The sequence below is a fragment of the Leptodactylus fuscus genome, chromosome 2 (assembly GCF_031893055.1).
Source record: "Leptodactylus fuscus isolate aLepFus1 chromosome 2, aLepFus1.hap2, whole genome shotgun sequence".
NCBI lineage: Eukaryota > Metazoa > Chordata > Amphibia > Anura > Leptodactylidae > Leptodactylus > Leptodactylus fuscus.
In genome coordinates this window covers 283,137,322-283,160,375 of record NC_134266.1, presented here as the reverse complement: position 1 = coordinate 283,160,375, position 23,054 = coordinate 283,137,322, and the positions used below count along the sequence as shown (strand labels likewise).

The 23,054-nt window shown below is 48.8% G+C and overlaps 2 protein-coding genes across 2 annotated transcripts in view; one reads left to right on the top strand and one right to left on the bottom strand.

Annotated features, from left to right (window-relative positions):
* Positions 1-445: 445 nt before the first annotated feature.
* Positions 446-5,089, bottom strand: LOC142194233 (uncharacterized). Its single transcript, XM_075263248.1, has 7 exons — positions 5,046-5,089; positions 4,696-4,822; positions 4,413-4,580; positions 4,206-4,329; positions 3,990-4,090; positions 3,361-3,445; positions 446-1,471 (listed from the first exon to the last, which is right to left on the bottom strand). Exons 1-7 carry the CDS (start codon positions 5,087-5,089, stop codon positions 465-467), a joined length of 1,656 nt encoding a protein of 551 aa, XP_075119349.1. The 3' UTR covers positions 446-464.
* An 818-nt stretch (positions 5,090-5,907) lies between these two features.
* Positions 5,908-23,054, top strand: part of LOC142194231 (uncharacterized) — a 126,662-nt gene continuing 109,515 nt past the window's right edge. Inside the window, exons 1-2 of the mRNA XM_075263246.1 lie at positions 5,908-6,178; positions 12,404-12,499. Coding sequence (XP_075119347.1) covers positions 5,908-6,178; positions 12,404-12,499 — 367 coding nt within the window. The remainder of the gene's footprint in view (positions 6,179-12,403; positions 12,500-23,054) is intronic.

Sequence of the window (23,054 nt, the reverse complement as noted above, 5' to 3'; positions counted from 1 at the left end):
ATAAGCGCAGAGCAGGAGATAAGAGCTCAGAAATCCTGAAGCTCTCACCTCCCCCCTTCCCCTATCTGAGGAGCTTGTCTGCTGACATACACAGCACTCAGCCCCTCCCTCCCCCTGTGAGCAGGCAGCTCAGCTTGGGCCCCGTGGTCATGGAAACGTAGTGTAAACAATGAAGTGAATAAATTAAGATAGCGGCCAAACAAAGCAGTTTTGATAAAGCAATGTATTTAGAAAAAGTCTTAAACTAGCAGTATAGATAGGGTCCTTGTGATGGGACAACCCCTTTAAACACCAATAGAGCCCCTTCTGTCAGAATTCACTGTATTGTAAGAAAAAAAACAAAAAAAAAACAACAACATGGAAGCTTTCTTACCTCTTGTTTGTTTACTTTTCTAACAGAAGACGAAGGTATCTCTTCCACAAAAAGTGTTTGTTTACGCTCGTCGTAACAGCGTTTAAGTCAATTATGAACATATAAAAGGCTTCTCCCCTGTGTGAACTCCCCAATGTTTCTCCAGACTCGATTTCAGCTTAAAACATTTCCCGCATTCTGAGCATGAAAATGACTTCTCCCCCGTGTGAGTTCTCTGGTGGCGCTCCATAGAATCTTTACTTCCAAAACATCTTCCACATTGTGAACATACAAATGGCTTCTCCCCTGTGTGAACTCTCCAATGGCTGTACAGTTTCGATTTCTCACTAAACATTTTCCCACATTCTGTGCATGAAAACGGCCTCTCCCCCGTGTGAGATCTCCAATGTACATCCAGACCGGATTTCTGCCTAAAACATTTTCCACACTCTGAACATACAAATGGCTTCTCTCCTGTGTGAGTTCTGCAATGTTTGTCCAGACCGGATTTCTGCGTAAAACATTTCCCACATTCTGAACATGCATATGGCTTCTCCCCTGTGTGAGTTCTCTCATGATACTCAAGATGCACTTTCTTTCTACAACATTTCCCACACTCTGAACATACAAATGGCATCTCTCCTGTGTGAATTATGCAATGTTTGTTCAGAATTGATTTCTGGGTAAAACATTTCCCACATTCTGAGCATGCATATGGCTTCTCCCCTGTGTGACTTCTCTCATGATACTCAAGTTGCGATTTCTTTTTAAAACTTTTCCCACACTTTGAACACGCAAATGGCTTCTCTCCTGTGTGAATTCTGCAATATTTATCTAGGCCTGATTTGTTGCTAAAACATTTCCCACAATCTGGGCATGAATATGGCTTCTCTCCTGTGTGAATTCTCTGATGCTTAAAAAGAGCAACTTTACAACTATAAGATTTCCCACGTTCTGTACATGTAAATGGACGACCAGCTCTGTGAATCTTCCTATGGCTAGAAAGATTAGATTTCTTTTGTCCGGTTGTGCCTTGGCCGGTTTGTGGAGGATCCTCTTCTCCTTCATGACAGGGAGGTAACATGGGATGTCCATGGTAGTTACTTATCTCATATTGACCTGGGAATGAAACTGATATTAATGAGCAGAACAAGTTGCACTACAGCCACAATGGTGAGGTGAGAACCAGTCATCTAATATACACGGCCTGTGCAGATATACACAAAAAGGCAGGAATGAATTGTCCCCCTGACAGCTGCGCTAATGTCATGTGCTAGGACGTTCCATTGGTGACCCTATCATCTCATACATAGACCTGTCTTTCTCCATATCTGTTGAATATTTTAGTAAATACCTCTTTCTTCTACTGTCAAACAAAAAACCCAAACATTTCCTAACCTTATTATACTCTTCAATTGACCCCGTCCCATCGCTCAACTCTTGGAATACTTGATATACTTTCACCAAAACTGCTATTTCTCTGCCAACTCTCTTTTGACCCCTGAAAGAAACTGAAACTGCCCTGACAACCTTCTCCAATGACCTCCTTACAGCCACATCTAATGGTAATTACTCCTAACTATTAGTTATTCCTCCGAATCTCGCTGAATTATATAACACCATGAACCACCAACTCCTCAGCACGACACTCTACACCAGGGGTCCTCAAACTGCGGCCCGCCAAGCACTTCTGTCTGGCCCCGCCAACAACGCCGGCAGGCGTGCATTTATAATGAAGTTCCTGGGGAGCTTGGCCAGGCCATGGAGCGCACTTCACTTTACCTATTGGAGGGCACCGCTCCCAATATCTGTGCGACCTGCTCTGCCTCCGGCCCACTGTTTAAAAAGTTTGAGGACCCCTGCTCTCAGCGCCGCACCTCCCATGAGGCGACCTGAAGCGAGCGCTTCAGGCGGCACTATGCCAGGGCCTCAGGGAGGGCGGCATTTTTGGTTACCTAAGCCAGTCTAGGACAAGCTGTCCTGGACTGGCTTAGCACCGAGCGGTGGTTTGGGGAGGCCACTGGAGCAGCGCTGCTCTCTGCTGGCGAACGGTGCTAAGCCCCGCCCCTGTACATTGCCACGCCCACTCCACCACGCCCCCTCCTCCAGGGGGGAAGGGGGGTGGCTTTCTGTAGTTCGCCTCGGGCGGCGAAAGCGGCAGGTTCGCCCCTACCTGCTCTACACTATTGGTCACAAAGACAACGCTCTCACTGGGTCTTATTCTTACCTCTCTCATTCATTTGCCAGCGCCCTACCCCCTATCCTAACTTGCTGTTGGGGTTCCTCAGGGCTCAGTAGATTTTCACACCTTCAACTGGACAAACCATTTGGCTTTTGGTACCATTTGGTACAGTAGCCAGGGTTATGGTTCTCTCCAGCCACTACACCATTCCCTCTACCCTGTGTCAGTCCCTGCACCAATGTCTCCCACCCTCACCCTTCTGCCAATGACCTGAAGGCTAAACATCCTCCATAATCCAAACCTGTTTCTTCAAGTCTTTTCTGAAGATGCAGCAGTTTTCTAGGATGTGCTACCTCAGACAATCTGGTTACTAAATACTTAATATCTATAGTTTGGGAGTCATCAAGAAACTCGAGAACAAAACCGTCACAGTGAATTCTAAAGGACATAATGCTGAGCACATCAGACCTTTACATTGTCAAACAGATACACCAGTTTCTTTGAAAATATGTTTTTAAAAATATGTAAATCTGGCTCCCCCCCACTGCACTTTACATATTTCTTAACATAGAAATCCACAGTCACTATATGTTGTGTAATGTCTGAGAAGAGAAAATCTCCTATAATCTCCCCCTGAGCCTTCTAGTAAAACAACATGTGGATATCGACTGATCCGACTGACTGGAGGAGGAAACCAGAGAAAGCTCAGCAGGTATCTGCGCCGTATACATCTCCTCCATTGGAAAGCAGGGAGACGGATTTATGTAAACTCAGTCTGTAATGTATAAGGGAAGAAGGAAACACAAGATGGATGAAAGGCTCTTACCAGTCTCTGACACTGATATGGGGATCTCCAGGCCACTCGTCGCTCTACTGTCATCACTTTCCTGGAAAGATCCAAAATGAAGGACCTGAGAAAAAAAATAAGAAGCTCCCGAGATTATTTTATATCCAGGTGAAAATGAAAAACCCTGGGAAGCCATGAATACAATTTGCCCTAAAAGCACCTGAATGACCTGATGTGGTGATCAGACAGGATCGGAGTCTACCCTGGAACGGGCGTCTGTGCCCTGGACTCCAGTGGTTATATTCCTTGACAGTAAAGAAGCCTCTCACCACTTCTGGAAATGGGACTTTCCTAAGTTCCAACAAAAGATTCTATGGCTTTATGTGTCAGAGCATAATGAAAAAGACACATCTGGTCCTTAAAAGGCCTTAATCCCCTTCCACTGTCCCCATTTTAATTTTTAACTTTCAGTCTCCAAACGTTGATGTCCAAACAGGTGGAAGTTCACCACAATCTATTATGGAACCAGAAACCATTTGTAGCCAGGACCGAGCACAGCCAACAATATCATCCAATAGAGCGGACACTCCACTGCTGCTGAGACGTGTAGTAGAAAGCTTCATGGCATCAATCTATAGAGGATTTACAGACATCTCAGCTTCATCTACCTGAGAATCCAGTGGGACATTCAGCTCTGGATCCTCTGGACAATCCTGGGAATATGGAGGACGGGGACATCTCTCTGGTGGATTTCTCGGACTGGCTCCATCTATAGGAAATATACACAGTGACTGAATACATTGTCTATATGTGATGAGCAGATGATGGGGGAGTCTAGGTGACCCTCATACCTGGTCTCCTCTATCAGGAAGGTCTCCTCTTACCTGCTGATGTGAGGGGCTGCTGATCCTCCATCATCACCTCCTTGTACAGATCCTTGTGTCCTTCTAAATACTCCCACTCCTCCATGGAGAAATAGACAGTGACATCCTGACACCTTATAGGAACCTGACAACACAATGACACAGTCATCCCCAGAGCCCTCCCTTGGTGTTCTTGTATAATGTCCCAGCATTCCCAGCAGCGCTCACCTCTCCGCTCAGCAGCTCAGTGATCCTGCTGGTAAGTTCTAGGATCTTCTGCTCATGTCTCAGTGAATGAGGTGGAGGCTCGGTGATGGGGCTCGGGGTCCTGCTCCATCCTCCTGACACACGGGGTGTCACACACTCACCAGACGACTTCTTCACTACTGTGCAATCCTGTGTATGGTGAGACACTACAGGTCACTACAGAGAGTCTAAGAATCCTTCACCTGTCCAGTCATGTCCCTGGTTTATTCCTAGAGATAAGAGTGATGTCATGTGAGACTCTCACCTCTCCAGTGATCAAGGAGATGATCTCCAGGGCCAGCTCTAATATCCTGGTAGACATGTGGTTTCTGGCCTCGGCCATCCCTGGTGGGTCACTGATGGAGAGGACCATCGTCCTGTACCTGAGGAACCTGAGGGAGAACAAGGAGGACGAGGGTAAGGTCCCGTCTGGGAATAATAAATGACTACTCCGAATATATAATGGAGGGGACTTACAGGATATATAATAGGGACAATGTTCGTCCTGTTACATATTTACTTTCATAGTATTCCTCACTGGCTGTTTTGTCTGTCGGCCATTTGTGTAGGATTCAGGCTGTTGCAGTTGGAGGTTTGGCTCTGCCGTAATAAAACCTGACACAAGGTTTGGGGCCCTGAGACCAGTTGCAGGTCTTCATGATGGTATGAATTGTGAATACTGTTAGATGCTGGGTGTTGTAGTCCAGTACTGGTCGGTAGCCCAATGTCAGACCTAACCAGTCACAGAGTCAGTATCATAGAAAGGGTTAAACATTTCCATCTTCTATCATGGACTAGGCAGAGACCCCGGCAGTACAAGGTCATAACCACGACCCCTGAGAGGTTCAGGTCACTCTATCTGATCACTGGATGGGCTGTGATTGTGCCGCCATATAGTCATACAGGAGCCTTCTGAAGTGCCGTATTAATAATGATGTGTCCCTGGTGTGCGGCTCAATAGTAACGCCGGGATTTCACCAGAAACTGCAGCCTAGAAGTATTGTAGTCTAAGGTATCAGCGAGCTCCTGATCTCAGGTTCAATCCCTCGAAGGGAATCCCATACACTGAGCACCCTAAGGGCCAGTTCACACGGCGGAGATGAATGAATGGGCCTATACAGGAGCGCGGCTCGAGCCGCTGACTCAGACGCGGAATCCACCGCAATATAGGAGCGCTAGCGCGAGGAAAACCAGCAATGACGTGAATGGGAATCTTTATTACAGGCGGAGTCCACGGCAAAATCCACAAAACTCCATGTGAACACACCCCAACAAGGGACAAAAAGCAAAAATATCAAAATCTATTTATTTTTTTTTGCTTCTCTTTCCCCTCCTGCCTTGTGTAGAAGTCAGAAGTGTGTGAATACGGCCCGACCGAGAGACGTCACGTTACACCGAAGATTATCAAAAGCTAAAAAAACATAAAAAACTATAAGAATTCTTATCAGCGAGCTCGTCCTGAGACCGAGAACTGGTCATGTCTCGTATTTACCACACGGTGGGCGCCGTAAGGACAGAAGCGGTCAGATCCCGGCGCGGCGGCGGCAGCGATATTATCCGGAACATTGTAGGGAATAGGAAATGGGATCAACAGGAGGGAGAAGGAGAAGAGAGAAGAGAGGTGACGGGGGGGAGACCGAAAATACTGCGCCAGGAAGGGGTTAATGAGAAAGAGGAAAAATCTGAGAAAAAGAAGAAGCGACAGGACGTAATTCACACTAATAATAATCCATGTCCTGAACCCAGAAGTAATGTGCAGCCTGCTGGGAGTTGTAGTCCTCTCTCTCTCTCCCCCCCAGGTCTCCCCCATATTGTGTCGGGGCTCCCGGTCACCTCCTCTCCTCACTTACCCCCTCACTCTTCAGGGCAGGACACTCTCTACCTCACACACGTCCTCCTCATCACTAGTCATGTGACCCGGCGTGTCACCGGAAGGGGCGGAGCCCTGGAACCGAAAGCTCAGACAGTAGGAGGAGGAGTCTGTATACAGGAGGAGGGAGGGGTCTCATACATACCTCCCAACCGTCCCGATTTCCGCGGGACAGTCCCGATTTGGGTGACATGTCCCGCGGTCCCGGTTGGAGGGAGGTATGTCCCGATTTAAACTCAGATCTGCGTCCAGAGGACGCAGATCTGAGTTGAACACACATGCGGCTGAAGGAAGGAGCTGACACAGGTCAGCTCCTCGCTTCGCCGCTGCCCGCCTCTCTCCCTGACACATGCGGCTGAAGCTGCTCGCGTGCTCGCTTCGCCGCTGCGTCTCTCTCTCGCTGACACATGCGGCTGAAGCGAGGAGCTGACCTGTGTCAGCTCCTCGCTTCACTGCTGCCGCCGGCTCCTGGCTTGTAGACGCGATGTACAAGCCAGGAGCCGGTGGCAGCAGTGAAGCGAGGAGCTGACACAGGTCAGCTCCTCGCTTCAGCCGCATGTGTCAGCGAGAGAGAGACGCAGCGGCGAAGCGAGCACGCGAGCAGCTTCAGCCGCATATGTCAGGGACAGAGGCGGGCAGCGGCGAAGCGAGGAGCTGACCTGTGTCAGCTCCTTCCTTCAGCCGCATGTGTCGGCGGGCAGAGAGCGGCGAGGGAGCGGAGGAGAAGGTAAGTTTAATGTGAAGGTGGAACGTGAATCTGGGGGCAGATGAAAGAGAGGACGGCATGACATTGGGGCAGAGATGGGGGACATGAATCTGGGGGCAGAGATGGAAGAGGGACATGAAACTGGGGGCAGATGAAGGGTGTATATGAAACTGGGGGAGAGATAGAGGGGGGACATATAATTTACGGGTGACTGTAGGAGGATTATACTGTGTGCGGGCACATGAAAAATTAACGAGTGGGCGGAGTCAACACAAAAGTGGGTGGGGCTAAATTTGCCGTGGCGCGCGTAGCGCGCCGCACATTTTGTCCCTCTTTCGGTTCTTCAAAAGTTGGGAGGTATGCTCATATAGGACTGTATACAGGAGGGAGGGGGGTCTTACATGGAGCTGTATACAGGAGGAGAGGGCTTACATGGGGGTGTATACAGGAGGAGAGGGCTTACATGGGGCTGTATACAGGAGGAGAGGGCTTACATGGGACTGTATACAGGAGGAGGGGGCTTACATGGAGGTGTATACAGGAGGAGAGGGCTTACATGGGGGTGTATACAGGAGGAGAGGGCTTACATGGGGGTGTATACAGGAGGAGAGGGCTTACATGGGGCCGTATACAGGAGGAGAGGGCTTACATGGGGCCGTATACAGGAGGAGAGGGCTTACATGGGGGTGTATACAGGAGGAGAGGGCTTACATGGAGGTGTATACAGGAGGAGAGGGCTTACATGGGGGTGTATACAGGAGGAGAGGGCTTACATGGGGGTGTATACAGGAGGAGAGGGCTTACATGGGGGTGTATACAGGAGGAGAGGGCTTACATGGGACTGTATACAGGAGGAGAGGGCTTACATGGAGGTGTATACAGGAGGAGAGGGCTTACATGGGGGTGTATACAGGAGGAGAGGGCTTACATGGGGGTGTATACAGGAGGAGAGGGCTTACATGGGGCTGTATACAGGAGGAGAGGGCTTACATGGGGGTGTATACAGGAGGAGAGGGCTTACATGGGGGTGTATACAGGAGGAGAGGGCTTACATGGAGGTGTATACAGGAGGAGAGGGCTTACATGGGGGTGTATACAGGAGGAGAGGGCTTACATGGAGGTGTATACAGGAGGAGAGGGCTTACATGGGGGTGTATACAGGAGGAGAGGGCTTACATGGGGGTGTATACAGGAGGAGAGGGCTTACATGGGGGTGTATACAGGAGGAGAGGGCTTACATGGGGGTGTATACAGGAGGAGAGGGCTTACATGGGACTGTATACAGGAGGAGGGGGCTTACATGGAGGTGTATACAGGAGGAGAGGGCTTACATGGAGGTGTATACAGGAGGAGAGGGCTTACATGGGGTGTATACAGGAGGAGGGGGCTTACATTGGGTGTATACAGGAGGAGAGGGCTTACATTGGGTGTATACAGGAGGAGAGGACTTACATGGGGTGTATACAGGAGGAGAGGACTTACATGGGGTGTATACAGCAGGAGAGGGCTTACATGGGGTGTATACAGGAGGAGAGGACTTACATGGGGCTGTATACAGGAGGAGAGGGCTTACATGGGGGTGTATACAGGAGGAGAGGGCTTTCATGGGACTGTATACAGGAGGAGAGGGCTTACATGGGGGTGTATACAGGAGGAGAGGGCTTACATGGGGTGTATACAGGAGGAGAGGGCTTACATGGGGGTGTATACAGGGGGAGAGGGCTTACATGGGACTGTATACAGGGGGAGAGGGCTTACATGGGACTGTATACAGGAGGAGAGGGCTTACATGGGACTGTATACAGGAGGAGAGGACTTACATGGAGGTGTATACAGCAGGAGGGGGCTTACATGGAGGTGTATACAGGAGGAGGGGGCTTACATGGGGGTGTATACAGGAGGAGGGGGCTTACATGGAGGTGTATACAGGAGGAGGGGGCTTACACTTCACTGTGCAGCGCAGGTATGCCGGCACTCATTGAAATCAATGGGATCTGTTTTGAAGTGCCGCAATCTGACACGTATCACAATGAGCGGCGCGTTACTCCGTGGGAATGGAGCCTTTGGATACGGCTGCCAGTGGTGCTGTGTGTGCCAGATTCCCTTCACCCCTTGATATTTGGAGCAGGACCTGTCACATGACGGACTCCACAGGGTCCATTGTGGGTATTTAGTTGGAACTGTTAGAATCATATCTTCTATCTTGTATTTGTCATCCATCTTTCTCTAGCAAAGATATGTAGTCTTGTCTAAAAAGGAAGTGGTTAGACTAATTAACATGGAGATGTTATGGGGGTCAAAGGAGGAAAACCCTTTTCTTCTCTAGGTAATAAGGAAATGGAATGCTAATGAATCCTCATGAATCTGATCAGCTTTAGGGCTGCACCTTTGTGTCAAGAGTGTGTAAAACAGGATGTCTGTAGAAAGACTGGAAGTTAGATCCAAGAAGTGACACAAAAGTCTTTGATGTGTAATTACCTTCTGAGCCTTGATATACACATACTGTATACAGTGACTGTAGGGGGGTAGTTTCCTGTTGAAGTGTAATTAGTCAGCACTCCACATCCAATCCTGAAATGTTATAAGTCCAACCTGCTTTTGTCTGTATAAATACTACCTTTCTGTAACAATAAATCAGAATTACACTTGATACACCACGAGCAGTGCGTGACTGTGTGTGAATTCTCCAGGCCTGTTAATTAATTAATTAATTTGGAGCTCTGCAACATCCTCTGTGACAAGGACCCACTGATGTCCCCGACAGAACTTATTTCATGAGGGAGTGTTTGGCTTGAATCATAATAATAATAATACAGTTTATTTCTATAGCGCCAACATATTCCACAGCGGTGTACAAGTTGTAGGGTTCAGATACAGAAAGATACATTACAAAGAAAGTCGTTTTACACAATAGGACTGAGGGCCCTGCTCACAAGAGCTTACAATCTATGAGGTAGAGGGGGTGACACAAGAGGTAGCAGGGGCGGCATTGCTTATACAGGGGTCAGACAATTCTGTAATAGAGGTGACTGTCATTACACAAACATAAGACTTTATGAGCCGTCACCAGTCGTGTCCTGTAACATGTGGATGGAGCCTGGACATATAACGTTATCCTGAGATGACATCATATCATGTGGGGTAATGTGGGAGTGGGGACAGAGGAGGGTTAGATTTTGGGAATTCTGATTATAGTACAGAAGGGGTTACATTAGGACATGTGATCGGCCGGTCTGATAAGATGTGTCTTTAGTTTGCGCTTGAAACTAGAAATTGGGAGTTAATCTTATTGTCCGGGGTAGAGCATTCCAGAGAAGTGGTGCAGCTCGGGAGAAGTCTTGTATACGAGCGGGGGAGGTTCTGATAATAGAGGATGGAAGTGTTAGGTCATTGAGTGAGCGGAGAGCACGGGTTGGGCGGTAGACAGAGATGAGGGAGGAGATGTAGGGAGGTGCGGCATTATGGAGAGCCTTGTGGGGGAGGGGGAGAACTTTATATTTTATTCTATAATGAATAAGCAGCCAGTGTAGTGACCGGCACAGACCGGAGGCCTCGCTGTAGTGACCGGCGCAGACCGGAGGCCTCGCTGTAGTGACCGGCGCAGACCGGAGGCCTCGCTGTAGTGACCGGCGCAGACCGGAGGCCTCGCTGTAGTGACCGGCGCAGACCGGAGGCCTCGCTGTAGTGACCGGCGCAGACCGGAGGCCTCGCTGTAGTGACCGGCGCAGACCGGAGGCCTCGCTGTAGTGACCGGCGCAGACCGGAGGCCTCGCTGTAGTGACCGGCGCAGACCGGAGGCCTCGCTGTAGTGACCGGCGCAGACCGGAGGCCTCGCTGTAGTGACCGGCGCAGACCGGAGGACTCGCTGTAGTGACCGGCGAAGACCGGAGGCCTCGCTGTAGTGGCCGGCGCAGACCGGAGGCCTCGCTGTAGTGGCCGGCGCAGACCGGAGGCCTCGCTGTAGTGGCCGGCGCAGACCGGAGGCCTCGCTGTAGTGACCGGCGCAGACCGGAGGCCTCGCTGTAGTGACCGGCACAGACCGGAGGCCTCGCTGTAGTGACCGGCACAGACCGGAGGGCTCGCTGTAGTGACCGGCACAGACCGGAGGCATCGCTGTAGCGTCTAGCCTGATAGATGAGCCTGGCCGCTGCATTCAGAATAGATTGTAGAGGAGAGAGTTTAGTGAGGGGAAGACGGATTAGTAAGGAGTTACAGTAGTCAAGGCGAGAATGAATCAGAGAGACAATAAGTGTCTTTAGTGTATCTCTGGTAAGGAAAGGGCGTATTCTGGAGATGTTTTTGAGGTGGAGGTGACATGAACGTGCGAGTGATTCAATATGAGGGGTGAAGGAAAGGTCTGCGTCACACATGACCCCGAGGCAGCGGGCCTACTGCCTAGGAGTTATAGTAAGGCCTGAGACTGCAATGGATATATCAGGGACAGATCTGTTAGATGGTGGAAACAGTAGTAGTTCAGTCTTAGAGAGATTTAGTTTCAGATAGAGCGAGGACATGATATTAGAGACAGCAGAGAGACTGGTGTTCTGTACGAGTGCAGGGGTGATGTCACAGGAAGATGCGTATAATTGGGTGTCATGAGCATAAAGATAGTACCTGAAGCCAAAGGGATTCTACCATTAAAATCATATTTTTTCTCACTAACACGTAGGAATAGCCTTAAGAAAGGCTATTCTTCTCCTAACTTTAGATGTCTTTGCCTCCGCCACCATTCGGTAGAAATGCCGGTTTTTGTCTGTGTGCAAATGAGTTCTCTCGCAGCACTGGGGGCGGGCCCCAGCACTTAAACAGCAGTGGGGGCTGAATGCTCAACAGAAGGGAAAGCACCATGGTGTTGTTGGGGGTCTTAGCAGTCCGCCCCCCACCACTCAGGTATAATAATACTTTTCCTGGCATAACCCCTTTAATGACCTGGTGGAGACGTCACAGACTCTTTTACACAATGTACGAATCCAAATTTTATCAGACAGAAATAGATTCAGTAGATTGTTAGATTTCTCATCACTTGATCCTGACATTGTGTATAAGGAAGGAAAAGAAAATCTCATATGTTAGTTTTGTGTCTATTTTGCTGCAGATTTTATACATCTAATAGACTTATTACATCTATAATATTAATTGTTTTATCTGGAACAAATTCTCTTTCATTTTGCAGGTGGTGACTGGATGAGCAGCTCCATAGACATCCCCCGGATATGAAGTAGAAGAGAATTGCAGATTGGCACCACAAGACCTGGACGTAGACTGGGGGAAATTGTTGCTACTTGTGAATTCTGAATTTAACCATGACATCTAATCTTTCCCTGTGTGAAAGAATTGAAAGATGATTTCCATGTCCTCAATGTGGGAAAATTTTTGTCAGAAAATTAAATGTTATAGATAATCTAAGAACTCACACAGGAGAGAAGCCATATTCATGCTCAGAATGTGGGAAATGTTTTATCATACAAAGCAACCTTAAGAGACATGAGAGAAGTCACAAAACAAGAACAATTCCCCAGTAAAGTGTAACCAGTAAGATGTCACTGCGGTATTTCTGTACATAGGTATCATGAACTATGTGACCCTGATATAAAGTACAGTTAGGGCCAGAAATATTTGGACAGTGACACAATTATCGCGAGTTGGGCTCTGCATGCCACCACATTGGTTTTGAAATGAAACCTCTACAACAGAATTCAAGTGCAGATTGTAACGTTTAATTTGAAGGGTTGAACAAAAATATCTGATAGAAAATGTAGGAATTGTAGACATTTCTTTACAAACACTCCACATTTTAGGAGCTCAAAAGTAATTGGACAAAAACATAACCCAAACAAAATATTTTTATTTTCAATATTTTGTTGCGAATCCTTAGGAGGCAATCACTGCCTTAAGTCTGGAACCCATGGACATCACCAAACGCTGGGTTTCCTCCTTCTTAATGCTTTGCCAGGCCTTTACAGCCGCAGCCTTCAGGTCTTGCTTGTTTGTGGGTCTTTCCGCCTTAAAGAGGACCTTTCACTATATCCGGGCACATGCAGTGTCATATACTGCCAGAAAGCTGACAGTGCGCTGAATTCAGCGCACTGTCGGCTTTCTCGATCTGTGCCCGCTGTAAAGCGCTATCGGTCCCGGTACCGTAGCGCTTTACAGTCAGAAGGGTGTTTCTGACCATTAGCCAGAGACGTCCTTCTGCCTCGCGGCGCCCATCGCGCTGTGCTGTGGAGCCGGGAGGAACGCCCCCTCCCTCTCCTGATAATACTCGTCTACGGACAAGCTGTGTGAGCAGAGGGAGGGGGCGTTCCTCCCGGCTCCACAGCACAGCGCGATTGGCGCCGCGAGGCAGAAGGACGTCTCTGGCTAATGGTCAGAAACGCCCTTCTGACCATAGAAGAGCTACGGTACCGGGCCGTAAGCTCTTCACACCGGGCACAGATCGGGAAAGCCGACAGTGCGCTGAATTCAGTGCACTGTCAGCTTTCCAGCAGTATATAACACTGCATGTGCCCGGATATGGTGAAAGGTCCTCTTTAAGTCTGGATTTGAGCAAGTGAAATGCATGCTCAATTGGGTTAAGATCTGGTGATTGACTTGGCCATTGCAGAATGTTCCACTTTTTTGCACTCATGAACTCCTGGGTAGCTTTGGCTGTATGCTTGGGGTCATTGTCCATCTGTACTATGAAGCGCCGTCCGATCAACTTAATCTGGGCTGAAAGTATATCCCGGTACACTTCAGAATTCATCCGGCTACTCTTGTCTGCTGTTATGTCATCAATAAACACAAGTGAGCCAGTGCCGCCATTGAAAGCCATGCATGCCCATGCCATCACGTTGCCTCCACCATGTTTTACAGAGGATGTGCTGTGCCTTGGATCATGTGCCGTTCCCTTTCTTCTCCAAACTTTTTTCTTCCCATCATTCTGGTACAGGTTGATCTTTGTCTCATCTGTCCATAGAATACTTTTCCAGAACTGAGCTGGCTTCTTGAGGTGTTTTTCAGCAAATGTAACTCTGGCCTGTCTATTTTTGGAATTGATGAATGGTTTGCATCTAGATGTGAACCCTTTGTATTTACTTTCATGGAGTCTTCTCTTTACTGTTGACTTAGAGACAGATACACCTACTTCACTGACAGTGTTCTGGACTTCAGTTGATGTTGTGAACGGGTTCTTCTTGACCAAAGAAAGTATGCGGCGATCATCCACCACTGTTGTCATCCGTGGACGCCCAGGCCTTTTTGAGTTTCCAAACTCACCAGTCAATTCCTTTTTTCTTAGAATGTACCCGACTGTTGATTTTGCTACTCCAAGCATGTCTGCTATCTCTCTGATGGATTTTTTCTTTTTTTTCAGCCTCAGGATGTTCTGCTTCAGCTCAATTGAGAGTTCCTTTGACCGCATGTTGTCTGGTCACAGCAACAGCTTCCAAATGCAAAACCACACACCTGGAATCAACCCCAGACCTTTTAACTACTTCATTGATTACAGGTTTACGAGGGAGACGCCTTCAGAGTTAATTGCGCCCTTAGAGTCCATTGTCCAATTACTTTTAGTCCCTTGAAAAAGAGAAGGCTATGCATTACAGAGCTATGATTCCTAAACCCTTTCTCCGATTTGGATGTGGAAACTCTCATATTGCAGCTGGGAGTGTGCACTTTCAGCCCATAATATATATATAATTGTATTTCTGAACATGTTTTAGTAAACAGCTAAAATAACAAAACTTGTGTCACTGTCCAAATATTTCTGACCCTAACTGTATATTTACCAGCCATTACTACACCCAGAGTCGCCTTCCAGGAATCTTCATCGTCTCTTCTTTACAGAACTGCTTTCCTTCAGATACACTCGGAGGTTTTCTTACATGAACTGCTCAATTCAGATCCAGAAGAAACTAGAACTAGAAATCTTGACTCTTTTACAGCGGCATTATTTTATCCTCCTGGCTGTGTGAGGAGTCAGACCCCGCTGATCTGATATTGATGACCCCCCGATACATGAGCCATCAGTCTATAACCTGCAGGACACCTCTAGTTTGGACCTTTAGGACTGAGCGGTTTTCCTTTAATGTCGCTGTATGAGGGCTTAGTTTTTTGTGCGGGTTGTATTTTTTTAGTAGTAACATTTCAGGATAGATGGAATTTATTGATGAACTTTTATTAAATGTAACAACAATTTCACCATTTACCATGTGACATAAATAATGTTTTCCCTTTATGATGATGTCGCTGCGATTATGGGGACAAATATGTAGAAATGTTTTGTTTTATGTTTTGCAACTTTTTCAGAATAAAGAAGCTTTGATAGTGGCTCCTGCACACAGTATTATACCCCATAGTGGCCCCTGCACACAGTATTATGTCCCATAGTGGTCCCTGCACACAGTATTATGTCCCATAGTGGCCCCTGCACACAGTATTATTCCCCATAGTGGCCCCTGCACACAGTATTATTCCCCATAGTGGCCCCTGCACACAGTATTATGTCCCATAGTGGCCCCTGCACACAGTATTATTCCCCATAGTGGCCCCTGCACACAGTATTATGTCCCATAGTGGCCCCTACACACAGTATTATTCCCCATAGTGGCCCCTGCACACAGTATTATGTCCCATAGTGGCTCCTGCACACAGTATTATGTCCCATAGTGACCCCCGCACACAGTATTATGTCCCATAGTGGCCCCTACACACAGTATTATTCCCCATAGTGGCCCCTGCACACAGTATTATGTCCCATAGTGGCTCCTGCACACAGTATTATGTCCCATAGTGGCCCCTGCACACAGTATTATGTCCCATAGTGGCCCCTGCACACAGTATTATGTCCCATAGTGGCCCCTGCACACAGTATTATGTCCCATAGTGGCCCCTGCACACAGTATTATCCCCCATAGTGGCCCCTGCACACAGTATTATGTCCCATAGTGGCCCCTGCACACAGTATTATGTCCCATAGAGGCCCCTGCACACAGTATTATGTCCCATAGTGACCCCTGCACACAGTATCATGTCCCATAGTGGCCCCTGCACACAGTATAATGTCCCATAGTGGCCCCTGCACACAGTATTAACCCCCATAGTGGCCCCTGCACACAGTATTATGTCCCATAGTGACCCCTGCACACAGTATTATCCCCCATAGTGGCCCCTGCACACAGTATTATACCCCATAGTGGCCCCTGCACACAGTATAATGTCCCATAGTGGCCCCTGCACACAGTATTATACCCCATAGTGGCCCCTGCACACAGTATTATCCCCCATAGTGGCCCCTGCACACAATATTATGTCCCATAGTGGCCCCTGCACACAGTATTATGCCCCATAATGGCCACCCATGAACAATTATTATACTCTGGTGTCTTTTCAGACCCCAGAGTATAATAAACGGAGACCAAGGGTGATACAAACATAAAAACCACTGTAACTTACTTATCACCCGCTCCGCTGCAGTCTTCGGTGGCGTCGGCCACCTTTAATGACGTACGGACGTCACATGACCCGGGCCTAGTTGTGTGATGTTTATTATGTTCTCTTACCTTTCCGGGGCCTCCGATCATTATACTTGGGGTTCTGAAAATAGTATAAAATAGTGCTTGGGGGCCCCGCGGTGTCACTTACCGATCCCAGCCCCTGCCGGTAACAGCCTATTAAAAAAAGAAAAAAAAGGCAGGGGTAGCGGGTATCGCCAGGCCCCTAATGTCCCAGGCCCTGTGGCAGCCGCTACCCCGGTACTGACGTCACTGCTGATGGGCATATAATCCTGTTTGGGGGGGGAGGACACTGCTGGGCATGTAATACTATAATACTGTGGCGGGGGGCACTGCTGAGCATAGATGCCAGCAGTACCCCCAAAGATCTCCTGCACCCCCTTAAATGCCAGGAACACCCAAAGGACCCTGTCTTCCTCCATGCCAACAGACTCCTATACCACCCTAAATATCAATCGAATCCCCCAGAGCCTCCAGGATACAGTCCCATGTAAAACATCACTCTCTTTTCAGCCTCATCCAACATGCAGTCCCATGTAACTGCATTACTCTCTCCCCTCAGACTCATCCAACATGCAGTCCCATGTAACTACATCACTCTCTCCCCTCAGCCTCATCCAACATGCAGCCCCATGTAACTACATCACTCTCTCCCCTCAGCCTCATCCAACATGCAGTCCCATGTAACTACATCACTCTCTCCCCTCAGCCTCATCCAACATGCAGTCCCATGTAACTGCATTACTCTCTCCCCTCAGCCTCATCCAACATGCAGTCCCATGTAACTACATCACTCTCTCCCCTCAGCCTCATCCAACATGCAGTCCCATGTAACTACATCACTCTCTCCCCTCAGCCTCATCCAACATGCAGTCCCATGTAACTACATCACAATCTCCCCTCAGCCTCATCCAACATGCAGTCCCATGTAACTACATTACTCCTTCCCTCATCCAACATGCAGTCCCATGTAACTACATCACTCTCTCCCCTCAGCCTCATCCAACATGCAGCCCCATGTAACTACATCACAATCTCCCCTCAGCCTCATCCAACATGCAGTCCCATGTAACTACATTACTCTCTCCCCTCAGCCTCATCCAACATGCAGCCCCATGTAACTACATCACACTCTCCCGTCAGCCTCATCCAACATGCAGTCCCATGTAACTACATTACTCTCTCCCCTCAGCCTCATCCAACATGCAGTCCCATGTAACTACATCACTCGCTCCCCTCAGCCTCATCCAACATGCAGTCCCATGTAACTACATCACTCGCTCCCCTCAGCCTCATCCAATGTGCAGTCCCATGTAACTACATCACTCTCTCCCCTCAGCCTCATCCAACATGCAGTCCCATGTAACTACATCACTCTCTCCCCTCAGCCTCATCCAACATGCAGTCCCATGTAAAACATCACTCTCTTTTCAGCCTCATCCAACATGCAGTCCCATGTAACTGCATTACTCTCTCCCCTCAGCCTCATCCAACATGCAGTCCCATGTAACTACATCACTCTCTCCCCTCAGCCTCATCCAACATGCAGCCCCATGTAACTACATCACTCTCTCCCCTCAGCCTCATCCAACATGCAGTCCCATGTAACTGCATTACTCTCTCCCCTCGGCCTCATCCAACATGCAGTCCCATGTAACTACATCACTCTCTCCCCTCAGCCTCATCCAACATGCAGCCCATGTAACTACATCACTCTCTCCCCTCAGCCTCATCCAACATGCAGTCCCATGTAACTGCATTACTCTCTCCCCTCAGCCTCATCCAACATGCAGTCCCATGTAACTACTTTACTCTCTCCCCTCAGCCTCATCCAACATGCAGTCCCATGTAACTACATCACTCTCTCCTCTCAGCCTCATCCAACATGCAGTCCCATGTAACTACATTACTCCTTCCCTCATCCAACATGCAGTCCCATGTAACTACATCACTCTCTCCCCTCAGCCTCATCCAACATGCAGTCCCATGTAACTACATTACTCTCTCCCCTCAGCCTCATCCAACATGCAGTCCCATGTAACTGCATTACTGTCTCCCCTCAGCCTCATCCAACATGCAGTCCCATGTAACTACTTTACTCTCTCCCCTCAGCCTCATCCAACATGCAGTCCTATGTAACTACATCACTCTCTCCCCTCAGCATCATCCAAGATGCAGTCCCATGTAACTACATCACTCTCTCCCCTCAGCCTCATCCAACATGCAGTCCCATGTAACGGCATTACTCTCTCCCCTCAGCCTCATCCAACATGCAGTCCCATGTAACTACATCACTCTCTCCCCTCAGCCTCATCCAACATGCAGCCCCATGTAACTACATCACTCTCTCCCCTCAGCCTCATCCAACATGCAGTCCCATGTAACTGCATTACTCTCTCCCCTCGGCCTCATCCAACATGCAGTCCCATGTAACTACATCACTCTCTCCCCTCAGCCTCATCCAACATGCAGTCCCATGTAACTACATTACTCCTTCCCTCATCCAACATGCAGTCCCATGTAACTACATCACTCTCTCCCCTCAGCCTCATCCAACATGCACTCCCATGTAACTACATCACTCTCTCCCCTCAGCCTCATCCAACATGCAGTCCCATGTAACTACATCACTCTCTCCCCTCAGCCTCATCCAACATGCAGTCCCATGTAACTACATTACTCCTTCCCTCATCCAACGTGCAGTCCCATGTAACTACATCACTCGCTCCCCTCAGCCTCATCCAATGTGCAGTCCCATGTAACTACATCACTCTCTCCCCTCAGCCTCATTGAACATGCAGTCCCATGTAACTACATCACTCTCTCCCCTCAGCCTCATCCAACATGCAGCCCCATGTAACTACATCACTCTCTCCCCTCAGCCTCATCCAACATGCAGCCCCATGTAACTACATCACTCTCTCCCCTCAGCCTCATCCAACATGCAGTCCCATGTAACTACATCACTCTCTCCCCTCAGCCTCATCCAACATGCAGTCCCATGTAACTACATTACTCCTTCCCTCATCCAACGTGCAGTCCCATGTAACTACATCACTCTCTCCCCTCAGCCTCATTGAACATGCAGTCCCATGTAACTACATCACTCTCTCCCCTCAGCCTCATCCAACATGCAGCCCCATGTAACTACATCACTCTCTCCCCTCAGCCTCATCCAACATGCAGTCCCATGTAACTACATCACTCTCTCCCCTCAGCCTCATCCAACATGCAGTCCCATGTAACTACATCACTCTCTCCCCTCAGCCTCATCCAACATGCAGTCCCATGTAACTACATCACTCTCTCCCCTCAGCCTCATCCAACATGCAGTCCTATGTAACTACATCACTCTCTCCCCTCAGCCTCATCCAAGATGCAGTCCCATGTAACTACATCACTCTCTCCCCTCAGCCTCATCCAACATGCAGTCCTATGTAACTACATCACTCTCTCCCCTCAGCCTCATCCAACATGCAGTCCCATGTAACTACATCACACTCTCCCCTCAGCCTCATCCAACATGCAGTCCCATGTAAATGCATTACTCTCTCCCCTCAGCCTCATCCAACATGCAGTCCCATGTAAAACATCACTCTCTTTTCAGCCTCATCCAACATGCAGTCCCATGTAACTGCATTACTCTCTCCCCTCAGCCTCATCCAACATGCAGCCCCATGTAACTACATCACTCTCTCCCCTCAGCCTCATCCAACATGCAGTCCCATGTAACTACATCACTCGCTCCCCTCAGCCTCATCCAATGTGCAGTCCCATGTAACTACATCACTCTCTCCCCTCAGCCTCATCCAACGTGCAGTCCCATGTAACTACATCACTCTCTCCCCTCAGCCTCATCCAACATGCAGTCCCATGTAACTACATCACTCTCTCCCCTCAGCCTCATCCAACATGCAGTCCCATGTAACTACATCACTCTCTCCCCTCAGCCTCATCCAACATGCAGCCCCATGTAACTACATCACTCGCTCCCCTCAGCCTCATCCAATGTGCAGTCCCATGTAACTACATCACTCTCTCCCCTCAGCCTCATTGAACATGCAGTCCCATGTAACTACATCACTCTCTCCCCTCAGCCTCATCCAACATGCAGTCCCATGTAACTACATCACTCTCTCCCCTCAGCCTCATCCAACATGCAGTCCTATGTAACTACATCACTCTCTCCCCTCAGCATCATCCAAGATGCAGTCCCATGTAACTACATCACTCTCTCCCCTCAGCCTCATCCAACATGCAGTCCTATGTAACTACATCACTCTCTCCCCTCAGCCTCATCCAAGATGCAGTCCCATGTAACTGCATTACTCTCTCCCCTCAGCCTCATCCAACATGCAGCCCCATGTAACTACATCACTCTCTCCCCTCAGCCTCATCCAACATGCAGTCCCATGTAAAACATCACTCTCTTTTCAGCCTCATCCAACATGCAGTCCCATGTAACTGCATTACTCTCTCCCCTCAGCCTCATCCAACATGCAGCCCCATGTAACTACATCACTCTCTCCCCTCAGCCTCATCCAACATGCAGTCCCATGTAACTACATCACTCTCTCCCCTCAGCCTCATCCAAGATGCAGTCCCATGTAACTACATCACTCTCTCCCCTCAGCCTCATCCAACATGCAGTCCTATGTAACTACATCACTCTCTCCCCTCAGCCTCATCCAACATGCAGTCCCATGTAAAACATCACTCTCTTTTCAGCCTCATCCAACATGCAGTCCCATGTAACTGCATTACTCTCTCCCCTCAGCCTCATCCAACATGCAGTCCCATGTAACTACATCACTCTCTCCCCTCAGCCTCATCCAACATGCAGCCCCATGTAACTACATCACTCGCTCCCCTCAGCCTCATCCAATGTGCAGTCCCATGTAACTACATCACTCTCTCCCCTCAGCCTCATTGAACATGCAGTCCCATGTAACTACATCACTCTCTCCCCTCAGCCTCATCCAACATGCAGTCCCATGTAACTACATCACTCTCTCCCCTCAGCCTCATCCAACATGCAGTCCTATGTAACTACATCACTCTCTCCCCTCAGCATCATCCAACATGCAGTCCCATGTAAAACATCACTCTCTTTTCAGCCTCATCCAACATGCAGTCCCATGTAACTGCATTACTCTCTCCCCTCAGCCTCATCCAACATGCAGTCCCATGTAACTGCATTACTCTCTCCCCTCAGCCTCATCCAACATGCAGCCCCATGTAACTACATCACTCTCTCCCCTCAGCCTCATCCAAGATGCAGTCCCATGTAACTGCATTACTCTCTCCCCTCAGCCTCATCCAACATGCAGTCCCATGTAACTGCATTACTCTCTCCCCTCGGCCTCATCCAACATGCAGCCCCATGTAACTACATCACTCTCTCCCCTCAGCCTCATCCAACATGCAGTCCCATGTAACTACATTACTCCTTCCCTCATCCAACGTGCAGTCCCATGTAACTACATCACTCGCTCCCCTCAGCCTCATCCAATGTGCAGTCCCATGTAACTACATCACTCTCTCCTCTCAGCCTCATTGAACATGCAGTCCCATGTAACTACATCACTCTCTCCCCTCAGCCTCATCCAACATGCAGCCCCATGTAACTACATCACTCTCTCCCCTCAGCCTCATCCAACATGCAGTCCCATGTAACTACATCACTCTCTCCCCTCAGCCTCATCCAACATGCAGTCCCATGTAACTACATTACTCCTTCCCTCATCCAACGTGCAGTCCCATGTAACTACATCACTCGCTCCCCTCAGCCTCATCCAATGTGCAGTCCCATGTAACTACATCACTCTCTCCCCTCAGCCTCATTGAACATGCAGTCCCATGTAACTACATCACTCTCTCCCCTCAGCCTCATCCAAGATGCAGTCCCATGTAACTACATCACTCTCTCCCCTCAGCCTCATCCAACATGCAGTCCCATGTAACTACATCACACTCTCCCCTCAGCCTCACCCAACATGCAGTCCCATGTAAATGCATCACTCTCTCCCCTCAGCCTCATCCAACATGCAGTCCCATGTAACTACATCACTCTCTCCCCTCAGCCTCATCCAACATGCAGTCCCATGTAAAACATCACTCTCTCCCCTCAGCCTCATCCAACATGCAGTCCCATGTAACTACATCACTCTCTCCCCTCAGCCTCATCCAACATGCAGTCCCATGTAACTACATCACTCTCTCCCCTCAGCCTCATCCAACATGCAGTCCCATGTAACTACATCACTCTCTCCCCTCAGCCTCATCCAACATGCAGTCCTATGTAACTACATCACTCTCTCCCCTCAGCCTCATCCAAGATGCAGTCCCATGTAACTACATCACTCTCTCCCCTCAGCCTCATCCAACATGCAGTCCTATGTAACTACATCACTCTCTCCCCTCAGCCTCATCCAACATGCAGTCCCATGTAACTACATCACACTCTCCCCTCAGCCTCATCCAACATGCAGTCCCATGTAAATGCATTACTCTCTCCCCTCAGCCTCATCCAACATGCAGTCCCATGTAAAACA

Bases quoted from the DNA above. Each gene is read 5' to 3' on its own strand.
- LOC142194233 (XM_075263248.1), bottom strand. From the start codon at position 5,089: ATGAAGACCTGCAACTGGTCTCAGGGCCCCAAACCTTGTGTCAG. The intron at 3,446-3,989 runs GTAGATGAAGCT...TTTTTTTCTCAG, and splicing joins ATGTCCCACTGGATTCTCAG to GTCCTTCATTTTGGATCTTT. The intron at 1,472-3,360 runs GTAAGAGCCTTT...TTTCATTCCCAG, and splicing joins CATATCAGTGTCAGAGACTG to GTCAATATGAGATAAGTAAC.